This window comes from Helicoverpa armigera, chromosome 9 (genome assembly GCF_030705265.1).
Source record: "Helicoverpa armigera isolate CAAS_96S chromosome 9, ASM3070526v1, whole genome shotgun sequence".
Taxonomy (NCBI): Eukaryota; Metazoa; Arthropoda; class Insecta; order Lepidoptera; family Noctuidae; genus Helicoverpa; species Helicoverpa armigera.
Genome location: NC_087128.1, coordinates 7965633 through 7979425, shown reverse-complemented (window position 1 = coordinate 7979425; position 13793 = coordinate 7965633). Strand labels below are relative to the sequence as shown.

General features: G+C 35.6%; 1 protein-coding gene and 1 long non-coding RNA gene across 6 annotated transcripts in view; one reads left to right on the top strand and one right to left on the bottom strand.

The window, feature by feature from the left end:
• Nucleotides 1-13793, bottom strand: part of Inae (inactivation no afterpotential E) — a 100397-nt gene that overhangs the window by 6642 nt on the left and 79962 nt on the right. For all 5 annotated transcript variants that reach the window (XM_064036361.1, XM_064036360.1, XM_064036362.1 and 2 more), the window contains exons 4-7: nucleotides 12439-12551; nucleotides 11880-12101; nucleotides 10649-10964; nucleotides 662-785 (exon numbers count right to left, since the gene is read on the bottom strand). In XM_064036361.1, coding sequence (XP_063892431.1) covers nucleotides 662-785; nucleotides 10649-10964; nucleotides 11880-12101; nucleotides 12439-12551 — 775 coding nt within the window. The remainder of the gene's footprint in view (nucleotides 1-661; nucleotides 786-10648; nucleotides 10965-11879; nucleotides 12102-12438; nucleotides 12552-13793) is intronic.
• Nucleotides 1922-5368, top strand: LOC135117351 (uncharacterized). Its single transcript, XR_010276832.1, has 2 exons — nucleotides 1922-2061; nucleotides 5060-5368. It is a non-coding gene; the product is annotated as an uncharacterized LOC135117351 (long non-coding RNA).

The following is a 13793-nucleotide window of genomic DNA, read 5'->3' as shown; positions in this document are numbered from 1 at the left end:
AAGATTACTAGCTTGGGCAATATTTTATAGCAAAAAAAGCATATAGAAACAAAAGTATATGCAAAACACTAGGTGCATTTGCCAGGAGACTCCAAGGTCTACCGCCGTATTTGAAATGTCGACTCATCGTCAATGATTGCATGTCGCTTTATGTCTGACTGACTGTACAAGATCGTGAATCACAAAACACATAAGCAGCGATATTTTTAAAACTAGCTGCTTCTAGGAACTCACCAATGAGGTTCGCATTACGTAATCTATTTAAATATGAAGATATAGATTTAAGATTGCAGTAATTAAAACCTGTAGGATTTAATTACTTTGAGTAAATCACTTTTAAACGGCAAAGGTATTAACTAAATAGTTTCTGCACTGAAGCAACTGAGAAAATTATCCTTTTTTAATTCCTGCGGGATTTATTAAGCTGAGTGGGTAGTGTTTTTATGTACCTGCCCCGGAGGTTTTCTGAGCTATGTTTAAAAAAACGTAGGTATAAGTAAATGTTTTAGTGATTAGGATTAGACAAGTTTCTTTTAAAGTCCAAAAAGATACTTCTATGACCAGCTCATGTAGTCTAAATTGTATGATAATCTTTGCCGATAGTTCTTTTATAAAATGAAAGGTGTGAAAACAACAAAGCTGTTGACCATAGAGTACGTACTTCAAAGACACGATTGTTGAAAGAAGCGAAGATAATATCATCGGCAGCCAGGTTCGACATATACTTGACGCCCGCGAAGTTGCATAGGCAGCAGTTGTCGTCTGTCACTATTGAGTTCTTTGGTCTGTGGACAAAACACGTCTTTATAAGATATAATTATGATTTAATTTAAACCACTAACTACAGTGTTGTGTTGAATTTTGACGTAAACAACTTGGGAAAGACCAAAATTACTGATGGAAAATTACATCATCTCTAATTGCTTTGGTTTCATATACTACGTTAGCAGATGCTACAATGGTTAATCTTCATTTAGAAAATCTTCCAAGACTCGATCCTAAAATACTTATCTCTGAAAAGAGTTTAGTCTAGTATCTACGTAGGTCTTTAAAAGTAAACAATCTGTTGAAAGTTTATCAACCCCTGCCACTAAAGTGGGTGTAGGACTCTTTCATGATGAACTTACGAAGTTTCTCCAACTTCAAGATTAAATGTTGAAGTTTAAGCTAAACATCCCTCATTAAAATAGCTAAAGAGTTGGGTACTGAAAGTTTGAAGACTGAAATAAAAGAGCATTTCTCAAGTTCAATCTGTAAATAGCCTGTTAATGAGAAGCAGATAGGTAATAGGGCAGAAAGTTTCTTCTATTCTAATAATTCTAAAACTCTGAGTTTAGGATACCTAAGTAGGTACTTTTATTATTCTTCCTCACTTCAAATTGTTTCAATTCATGGCGCAACTGGTTGTATTAAATATTGATATAATTTCAGAGTTTAATTTAATGTGATTAATGACTACAAATCCGACGTTATCAAGATATCAAATAAGTAGAGTAGGTAAATGTTGAAAGAACTTTGAGATGTTAATTTTTTAATTCGCTTCGCAGCGTTTATGTGTCAAGGTTTCGGAAATTATATTTTTGAACGCGAAATATAATAGCGTCAGTGTTTTATATTATTTATGGTAGCAACTTGCAGGCCTTGGGCTAGCGGGTTGGGCTCCCAGTCTTGTTAGGGTAAGTTATGACTGGGCTCTGATTAAGTTATGAATATTTAAAGTTTATCAGACGGCATGAGGATTACAATAGTATCCTGATATCAAAGCGTTTCTGATTTAGGTAGGATTTACATATTTTTAGCTTAGACTTCAGTTTCTCGTCAGCTTTGCATTCATACGAATACGTGATTCACTGTGTTATTGCTATGTAGGGGAGAGCGGGGCTGAAAGTGCCGGGGGTAAATTGTGCCGACGCGAATATCTCAAAAACAGAAAGAGATAGATATATATACGATCGTATTGTGTCGCGTAAGGCCTGACAGTCGGGCACACGCGGCTGCCATTTTAGTTGCGTCAGCGACGCGGACCGAGTCGTACTGCATGTGAGGGTCCTCCAGCGCCACGTAAGTAAATATCCCATCTAAAACAAAAATGTGAAAGACTGCCAAGTTCGATAATATGGGAATGCTTCGCCTATAAAAGAAGTGAGATCTGAATAAGTACCAAGTTCCGTACACATACCTCAGTTAAAAATAGTTACTTTTTAATGATGTTACTTGGCAAGTTTTCACACACCTTGTTATAATCCTACTAAACGCAATGAATCAAGTATTTAATTTTCTATTAAAACTTGCCAAGTAACATCATTAAAAATTAACTATTTTTAACTGAGGTATGTGTACGGAACTTGGTACTTATTCAGATCTCACTTCTTTTATAGGCGAAGCATTCCCATATTATCGAACTTGGCAGTCTTTCACATTTTTGTTTTAGATGGGATTTCATTTATTTTTGTAAGGTTGTTTATTTTATTTTTTTCTTATGATGAAGTTAGTTAAAGAAGAGAATGTTTGGAATGGAATACTCCAAGAGGCACAAGTAAATAAGGGATTGGTAAGAGAAATTAGCATGGATGAGGTAGAAAGAGCACTTGGAAGTATGAAGAATGGAAAGGCCTTGGGCCCTGATGATATACCAGCTGAGGTGTGGAAGGTGTTAAAGAAGAACGGATGTATGTGGCTGACTTTATTATTCAATAAGTTGCTGCATGAAGAAGTCATCCCGCAAGAATGGTGCAGTAGTTCGCTAGTGCCCATCTTCAAGAATAAAGGGGATGTGCAAGATTGCGGCAACTATAGAGGGATAAAGCTCATGTCGCATACTATGAAAGTATGGGAGAAAGTGATAGAGAAAAGAGTGCGAGAAGAGAGTGAAATTACCCAAAACCAATTTGGGTTTATGCCAGGTCGAGGAACAATGGACGCCATCTTCGCACTTCGCCAATTGTGCGAGAAGTACAGACGTGTGCACAGGAATCTGCACATGGTGTTCATTGACCTTGAGAAAGCGTATGATAGGGTGCCTCGGGAAGTGTTGTGGTGGGCCATGAAAGAGAAAGGTGTGCCTGGGAAGTATGTGGAGTTAGTTCGTGCGATGTACAGGCAGTCCTGTACTTATGTCCGATCGTCGGCCGGCAATACTGACCAGTTCAGTGTGGCTGTGGGCCTGCACCAAGGGTCGGCTTTAAGTCCTTACCTCTTCCTGCTTATTATGGACGCCTTGACGGCGGACATACAGGAGGAGGCACCCTGGTGCATGCTGTTTGCCGACGACATCGTCCTGGTTAGCGAAGACGGACCTGAGATCCAGAGCAGATTGGGGAGTTGGCAACAGAGACTGGAGAATGTTGGCTTAAAATCAGCAGAACCAAGACCGAATACATGTTCTGCGATTTCGGCGGTCTCTCCAGTCCTGAAGCCATAGCGCTGGATAACGCACTTCTTCCAGTCTGCTCCGATTTCCGGTATCTCGGTTCGCTTATTCAGGGTGATGGCGAAATAGATCGGACAGTTACGCACAGAATTAACGCAGGATGGATGAAGTGGCGGCAGGTAACGGGAACAACTTGTGACCCTCGTATTCCCCTTAAACTTAAGGGGAAAATTTACAAGAGTATGGTCAGGCCTGCTGTCTTGTATGGATCAGAGTGCTGGCCCACAAAAGCGACGAATGAAAGACAATTGCATGCGGCAGAGATGAGAATGTTAAGAGGTATGTGTGGAGTTACGCGAATGGATAGAGTGAGGAATGAGTATATAAGAGGAAGTTTGAAAGTAGCGCCGGTATCAGAAAAACTGCGTGGAAACCGGCTGTCGTGGTATGGGCATGTGATGCGGAGGAATGAGAGTCATGTTGTGAGGAAGGTAATGAGTATGAACGTGGACGGATATAGTGGAAGAGGAAGACCAAAGAAACGATGGATGGATTGTGTGAAAGTAGATATGGTAAGAAAGAATGTTACTTGTGAGATGACGGCAGATAGAAGCGGATGGAAGAAGAAAACATGCTGCGCCGACCCCAAATAAAATTGGGATAAGGGCAGGAGGAGGATGATGATGAAGTTAGTTAAAGAAATGTCTCATTTATACTATCTTTCAGATTTTTTTATATGCACTATGTTTCTTACAAAGAAATGAACTAGATTAACTAAATGGACTAGTACCAACTGACTGACATAACATGTTATCATATATTATGTTCGTGGATCAAAGTTACACATTCGTTATTTTCGAAAGTGATTCACACTTGGCCGTTTTCAGATTTTTACTTTACTTTGACTAAATACAAACCTTTGTAACGAATTTCAGATCGGTACGACCATTCGAAGATATATTATATAAATATTGATAAATTTAGTTCGTTTTAGTTCCTTAGGGGTATAAATTTACACCGGGTATAAAACACCTTCATTATTTTGAAACCGACTCACACTTGGCCATTTTCAGATTTTTCCCTTTACCTTGACATAAAGACCTACCTCCATGCCAAATTTCAAGTCAATACGATCATTGGAAGTGGTCTAGGTTTTTGATGAGTGAGTCAGTCAGTCAGTCAGTCAGTCAGTGAGTGTATAGTAAAAATAGCGATTTTCTGACGTCAATATCTCAAGACCTACAATAGGTATATTAATTAAATTTTGTATTTTAGATAAGTGAGGGGGTCTCAACAGATACTAGAAATTTGATATGCGTAAATAAAGTAGATTTTGAGTTACAGGGGGGTCGAATTTGGCCCGAAATGGTTCGTGTAATATAACCCACGGCCGGTGTGTCGCTTTTTTTGCTCGAACTTGGCGGACACACTGCCGTGTGTCTAGATTTTCGTTTCAATACTTTTTGGTCTCAAGCTAGCATTTTTCGTGCTTTTAATATGTGAGTTTTTGTAAAATGTTTGTTATTTATCCTAGTTTGTTATGCAGTGTAATTTTAATGCTTTGTGTACAGTGTTTTTTATATGTGAGACAAAATATCACACTATCATAAACGGGGTAAAATGTGCCGTTCATGTGGGGCTGCTTGTGCCGCGGCACAACCAAACCCTAACCAACCTATATTGTTTCAGTATTGTTTATATTTACGCGAGCAATTATGAAAGAAAGAAAATATGCAGTTTCCAGCCTCCTCAATCAGTTGATAATAACACAGGAGATAAAAATGCAGCAGTTTTCTCACCAGAGCTAATAAGACCACTGCCTAAAGCACCTCCCCGACTAATTGGACATACTAAAGCACGTAAAAGAAAGACAGCTTTTCTTACGGACACTCCAGAGAAAAATGCTTTAGCAGAAGAACAGGCTAGTAAAAAGAAGAAAAAAGAAAGCGAAACTAAAAAGAAGGTTAAGGGAAAAGGGACGGGAAAATGCAAGGGAAAGGGTAAACAAACAAAAAAGCCGACTAAAAACCCCGCTAAGAGAAGAGTATTGCAAGATGACGACAGTTCTGATGACGAACAAGAATGGTTCTGTATCATTTGTTGTGATGCCTATTCTAACTCTGCCCCTGGAGAACAATGGATTGAATGCAGAGAATGTAAGAATTGGGCCCATTTGCAATGTATTGAAGATGAAGAAAACCAAGCATTTGTATGTCCTAATTGTTATTCTGATCAATCACCTGGAGAGTAACTAGTTTTGGTATATTTTTTATTTCTTAAAAATACTCGAGACTGATTAAAAAGTTAATAATTTTGGAACATATTAATAATAATTGATCTCATTCGCATAAAAATAAGTACAAACTATTGATTAAAAATACGTTTTTTATGTTTGAATAATTACATAAGAAGCTTCCTTGTTTTTTTTTTTATTATAATACTTAGTATTATACAATTAAACTTTAAAAACTGTTGATTTATATTAAAAAATATAACGAATAAATATATTATTATAAAACTGATGTGTTTTAATTTTCTTATTAATTTTCATTCATATAAAACTCCCAGCATTATCAACGGCACAACCGACCTCAGCTACGGCACAACTTGCCCCATATTGGGGTTGGTAGTGCCTTGCCGCCTCTGTATAAAAAAATCGCATTTTCATAAAAACTATTAAAAATGTGCAAAATCTGAAGTTAAATTCGTAAAATAGATTAAATTTGGCTTAGGATGAACCACTACTTTCAGACATAGTACTTGTTTTATCCGAATCTTAAAAGGATTTGTCAAAATCGGCACTTTCAGCCCCGCTCTCCCCTACGAGTATTAATGTAATCCTTTATTGAACTGATTTAAGTGATACTTCAGTACGATTATGAAGTTTGTGTATGAAATGCTACCGATACCAAACCGAGGATTTCCCACCTGTGCAAGCATAATTTATTAAACGTACTACATTTTTTTCCTACAGATTTACACGCGATAAAGGTAGGTATTTAAAATTTATGGTCAGGCAGAGATTATCAGGTCATAAATGAATTACTACCGGCTCGTATTGAAAACAATGAACGATTATCACATAATTACATCATGATTTGCAATTTTGCTGATGATTCAAGGGTTCAAGGCAATTCTAGAAAGTATTTTATCTTTGATTTTCTGTGTCATAGCGATAACATTACAATATACTTAGGTAATATTTAACATCTGTTTTAAAGTCCACATTGATATGGATAAGATCCAGATTAGCATTCAAATTAGTACGCACTTGTTTCTACGCGTTTTGATGACATATATTTTACTTTTTTTGTAGGTATAATCGATCATACATAGAAAGGAAGTGAAACCTATCAATTACAGTACAATTTGATGTCATATTTTTTGTGCACTTATAGGCGTCAGCATTGAAATCCAATGTCAAAGTCGTACAAAATGCCTGATGACATGATAATATAATGATAGACTAAAAGCCGATACAAAAACTGTAGACGCATCATTACGGTATAATTTGACGCTGTCTCGGCTCATAAACTTGCTTGTTAAAAATAATAATTTGAAGCTGTCATTGAGTTTTTTTACAGACGTGTAAATTAGCATTTTCACAGCATTATGCCTTTTTTGTTGTTAGAGAAAATGTGTGGGTATTTGTTTGGTTTCTGACGGAGTATAATGCAAATGCATTTGAACTTGACCGTGTAGACAGGTGGTGTTCCTTGTCTCACGAACTTGGCCTTTTTTACAAGCGTTCAATTGTTATGCTAGTCAGCACACGTGTAACGTTTTGTGTATTGGTTACATAATGTGTAGAAAATTCTGCTAGTGTTACATTACGATGTGTGTGCCTGTCAAAAGTACTTTTATTCGGTTCTTGATATTTAAACTTATAGAGCAAATAGAGAGAATGTGACGTATTTTCATACCAAACAATCTTCTGCCAGGCAGTTTCACCCGAAAAGTAGTCTGTACCTATACATTACTCTGATGTATAGTCTATATTTTTCTGTCAAGTTTCATCAAATCCTTTGCGATTCTTTCCTTGTGGGAATGAGGTAAACACAAATGTAGGTGCGTTTTACGCGTTTTTATAATAAGTAGGTAGGTAGGTATAGATTAGTCAACTTGGTTCACCTGCACTCATATCATTTGATTAGCACCTTTCGTTCAAAAGCCTAATTGCGCTAATGACAGGATAAGGTTGAAATGTAATTAGTTATTTGAACAGCCAACGTGTAAGCTTAACAGAATGCCTGATTAATGACGATTCATTTGTTAGGATAAATTGCAATCGTTACTGATGACATTATTAGTGAATGAATGGAAATACTTTCATCCATTTTGTGAGCTTTGCTTTTATTCGAATATTTTATTTTCCACCGGTGACACGGTCGTCAGTACAATTCGGCTGAAACGCCTACCCCATACATAGAATCGTATAAGGTCCGATTGTTTATATTTTATTTTGTTGTCGGTGGCTTTATAATAAAGTGAATTAACCTATATTACGATAAGCCAGAAAGCTTATGAAATGGAATTAAACCCAAACAGAAACGTGGTACGTTTTCAGTTCGTGTGTTATCTCGATAACATAGCGTTAGTTAAAAAGTAAAATATTAGTAACGGTAAATCCAAAAAGTTTTAAATCCAAAATACTTAGTCATTGAAAAATACCCTAAGGCATAATTAAAGGAACATGATGAGTTCTTTACCTACGGAAATAAATCAATAGGTATGATGAAGCATGACATCAGACAGTACATAGGTACCTATTGTTACGTTCTGACTAACGTGCACTTTCCATAAATAATGCACGACTCATTCGCCTTTTATTTTTGATACCTACATAAAATAGTATTCGAAAATTTCGTACTGCAAGCACGTTTAAAGTTCAAAAGACATTTTATTCCGAACTTACGACTATCATTTTGAATTATTGTGCAAAGTTTAGAGTGTGCTTTAAAATTTTGTATGACAAATAAAGTATCGTATTTTATTTTTATGCTATTTAGATTCGCATAAGTTAAAATTATTTACCTATAAATGTAGATTTATTGTTTTATGATAAAAATGACATTTATATATGATATCGACACTAGATTTATTATCCAGCTAACAATACCTCAACTGCTTATTAGCAACCGTCCATGTTCATTTCAATCTTTGATATCGATCAAAGAAGATATTTAAATAAATCCTCATTATTTCATTCCTTGAACAGATAATCTGAGGTAGGATTATCATAATAGTGAATAAGAGAAGCAATTGTCTGAGATTGCATAAACTCAAAATAAACGTCGCGTATTAGGGTCATTTCGCCTGTTGGCGACCATTTAGTGCAGTTGGCAAGTTTGACGGCGATAATAAAAATGCTCCAGCACTCATTTCCATGTCAAATTTGTGTAATGTATTCCTTATATACTCTATTTTAAGATTAACTTTCAGTTGTATTAGAAATATCTTACGTTTTCTATTTAAATCGATAAACCTCAAAATTAGGCGTTTTACCCAGTTTGCGTCCACAAAATCCAATTCGCGTCCACCCATGGTCCAGTTCGCGACCAGTAGCTTAGAAAAGGAATATAGGGGTGATTTTTTTAAGAATTAATAAAGAAAGATTGTATTAGATCAATTTCTTTATTTAACAATAAACTTAATTATTAAAAGTCAACATTATCATCATTTAAAATTCACTTTAAAAAATAAAAATAATTCTTCTCAACATTGGTTTAAGTAACTTAAAATAAGATTAAACAGTAATTTTTTTTATTAAGATATATACGTGGTTATAATTAAATTATAATTATAATTTAAATATTTAATTATAATTTAATTATAACCACGTATATATCTTCATAAAAAAAATATAATTTAATTATAACCACGTATATATCTTAATAAAAAAAATGTACTGTTTAATCTTAATATATTAAGTAATTTCATTTAAGATAAGTTCTTCGGATACAGGAAAAAAGAAGAAAAAGACAACATACACAGAAGAAGACTTAAAGAAAGCATTAAATGATATTCGAGAGAAGAATAAATCGATAAAAAAAATATGCCAAGAATATGCTACCTTGTCTGATAATTTATTGACTCAACAATTATTTTAGTTGTATGTTGACACAAAATTGTTATATTGGTTTGTTAATTTAATATGGCCAAAAACTTACTATAATCAACGCGGGTCTTTCCCTGTGATTTTAGGCTAAAATTAACTGAACTGATTACTGTTTATTTTTCAAGTTGCAAAATTAATTGCCTAATTTTAAGTTACTTAAACCAATGTTGAGAAAAATTATTTTTATTTTTTTAAAGTGAATTTTAAATGATGATAATGTTGATTTTTAATTTAAAATAACAAAAAAAATTAAAAAATTTACTGTTTAATCTTAATATATTAAACAGTACCCATGTTTTAATTATTTTTTATAAGCAAGTATTTAACGAAAACAGTGGACGCAATTTGGTTTATTAGTATAGAGGATAGTTTTAGTTCGCGTCCATTGTGGACGCAAAGTGGAAGTTTTGTAAAATTCGATGTAGTAATTCGCGTCCACCTTATTTTATTCGTTAAATATAAAAAACATTACCAAATTCATAAAAAACATTATACCTTTATTCATCATTAAACTGTAGAAATAGCTATCTATCCTAAAATTCACATAAAACAATATAAAACTTACCATCAAACACGCCGCTGCACACTAATTTTTATCTAAAATTCAACGTGTTTGCGCTTTCTTGTTGAAGAGCCTAGACTAATTATTTTTTCTAAAAGGATTGGTTGGACGCACAGAACTTTTGTCTATCTGTGCGTGCCTCTTATACATTAACGTATTAGCGGTAATGATCTTTCGTTTGATTGGTGTGTTAATTATCTTGTTTTCGAAGTTTTTTTAAAGGAGATCGGCAAAATGGACGCGAACTGGGCGATGGTCGCGAACAGGCGAAATGACCCTATATGACGGAAGTTTAGTGCAGCTTTATAAATAGGATCGACGTTAGTACCTACCTACTTGTGCTTCCTTATTGTCGTTCTTGTAACACCTCATTTAAAAGAAACCACTTTCATTGGAAAAGTAAAGTACATCTTATAAGTAGAGTAGCTTAACGACTATGTGATTGTCAATTGACAATCAATTATTGTACCTAATGATGATAAATATGTGCATACAAAAAAGTATTAAGATTCATTCACACACGATTACTCTGAAAAGTAGAATAAGTAATTTTCGGTAATATAGGACCAGAGTTTAATATCAATTAAGAAGAACTTACCGACAGCAACAGCAGGTCAAATGCCTCGCCAGTTTGCAAAAACCAGTGAAGCAATGTCGATACAGCACATACGGCCATCCATACGCTGCTATCGACAGCCTCAAGTAATGCAAGGCATCCTCCAAGTTCATCCACGGCGGGGTCTCAGAAAATATCTTGTTGACATCCGTGGTATATATCGGTTCTTCGTCATTCAGCATTTGGATCCTCCTCATTTCTCTCGTCTCTCTCTTCTGTCGTACCCTGAGGAGTACGCAGCCGGCCACCACGTCTGATGGTACTAGGTCCGTTGATCTGAATAGGGCACTGAGTAGAGCTGGAAAGAGGAGATAAGATGAGTATGATGGAATTCAAGATGGCGTCAGTTGCTTGACAGCTGTCAAAAACTCGATTTATAGGTACTCTGTATCTTCATTAAAACTACCAGGTGGAGTTTCAACGCTAAATGGTTCAGGAAAATAATAAAATTCAACTTAGAGTTGGAATGAATGGTCGGTTTCAAAAGTTTTCTCATTTTGATGCAGATAAATTGCGCGGAACGGTATCTGTTTGAATAATCTGGTTTTTCTTTCAACCACTTTGCAAATGACCGTTTTTGCTGAGATTTGTATTCAATTTATTTGCAACTTTATCTTGATAATGCTTTTATAAATATAACTCAATCTTCCATGATCTTTAACGATATTATGTGCGAGTTTTTGATTTTCCGTTATTTCGAGCCAGGAACAATCCTTTTTTAATGACTTTGTAAATTAATCCTTCCGTTGTTAATTTACAAAATTTCCAGTTTGGGATTAAAATAATGAGGAAAGCGATTACGTAAAGTAGTGGCATTATAGTGTACGCGATTACAGTAATCAGAGCGGAACATTTGTGTAGGGCGAAAAGGTCGGCTGTTTGTTTACTTTCACGTAATCAAATATGTCTCCGGAATTGTATTGTGGATTGCTGAAATAAATAGAGCGGCCTTTGCTTACAGAAAACTTCACAAAATAGGTAACAAATGTCGAGATCCTGACTCTTAGCAAATATGCCAGTATGCAGAGACCCTAAAAACACAATCTAATAGACCTTTTTTGCCGCGATAACTATTAAGAACAATCCCACAGGGTTTGGCCCTAGTGGGCCCCACTGGGTTTTACTGACGAGAGTCAGTGAGAGAGTCAGTCAGTTAGTGAGAACTAAAGAAACCAATAGACCTTCTACTAAGGACCTGCAAATGGAATATTACCTGCGACTTGTTGAAAAGCTTCCTTTCCATGTTCATCTCTCTTCAGCCAACAGAAGGCCCATCGGAACCTCCTCGACCATAATCCCGTGACCTTCCTATGGTGTCGAACCTGGTTGGGCGTGTCTTGCATGTCGCCATAGTTCACTGAGCCCAGGGGATCGAACACCATGAATAGGCCGAACACCGTCAGGCCTAGCTGTACCCAGTTGAATAGGACTATACCTGCGAAAAAATTTAAAATGTAAGCTTATATAAAGTCTTTTGTATCATTTCCATGGTAAATTGTTCTTAGGAAGGTAACTGAACATAATTCAACTTCATATCTAATTAAACCAACATTAATAATTAACTGTAGCCTATTCAGCAGCCAAGACCCAAGACTTTGATTGATCACAAAAGCTAAGAACATAATAATGAATAATTAAATTCTTTCACAAAAGGGAATAAATCATACAAAATGTACAGTCTCGGAGTAAAAGCCGTTCATTGTGCTTCGCTGAAAGGCGGTCCACAAAGGGCGCGCTAATTTACTCTGTAGGGCCGTGAAACAGTTACTCACTTTGTATGACTATGCTGGAGAACTTGTCTTCGACGGAGCATTGTATAACTTCGCAGAACATCCACATGGTACCCATGACGTTCAGGGCGGTTTCTGGGAACACTAACAGCACTCTGCAATAAAACGTTTATGTGAGGATGGTCGTAAAATTCAGGTGAGTGAGCAGATGGAAGACAAAAGTTTCCTTGTCAGTCTACTTTGTTGTGATGAGTTTGTGCTAGTTTATTATTAGGAGGATTTACATTATTTTGAGCAAAATGTTGCCTGAATATTAATATTTATTTTGGGGCAGCCCTAATAAAATTCTTATCTATTCATGTACATTTCATAAGCAATTAGACAAAATATTTCAGGTTCATTCAATCCTATCTCTTTCACAACAGTTCACAGAGATAAATTGTTATGACTTATGTGTCAGGATATCAGCATTCCAATAGTAGGTCAAGATTGAAGAACATCTATTAGTGTATTGTTGTCTTGCTTTGCAATGTTACATTTATTATGATAACGACGCTCTACTTAAAAATATAGGTAGTTAGCTTAAAAATAGTATATTATAGTGTCGAACATTACACCAATGTAGGGATGGAGAGATAACGCCAAAGTATTCTGAGGTTACATAGCAATATGAGCCTGTAACACTCATAATAAACTTTAACGAATGTTGACTGATATTCTAAATTGATGATGCTAGTAAACCAAGAGTTAATAAATCCGCCAATCACTCATGCTATTTTAATTAACGAATCGAACTATGCCAGAATACAAATGTGTGCCAACACCAGGCGCGGTGTGATGGCGAGCACAAAAAATGCGGAACACAACAAACCTACTTCTGCAAGTTTTGGGCTCGCTGGCCATTTCGCAACTCGCTTACAAAAGTTTTCACATCTTTATTGTTTTATTGTTTCTTTGTCCCCGAGTGTAACACTGTAGCACGCGAGTTATATTCTTAGTAAATGATTAAGAGTTATGAGTAGCGGTGACGTGAGTACGCTCAACTATTGTGGGTTATTAGCGCCTCAGATTAGAAACTTATTGCCACTCCTAATGCACCAGCTACGTTCAATAGAGAAAGTAATATTAACCACGTTTTGTGAAGAGAGAAAATACAACGAGCGTTAGGTGTTAACAGTTATATTTATAACACTTCTATTCCGACCTGAAAACGTAAACAAGCCAGCATCACTGTTTATATCTACGCAGAAAATGATTAAGTTATGTTTATTTATTTACTAGAAAATAACAATAAACAAGATTTATATTGGATTTTATTTATTGTTTGATTTCCGTCAGTGCTTGTTATAAAAAGCAGAGTAAATATTTGCATCGTTTGTTTATTATTTATTTTGCGA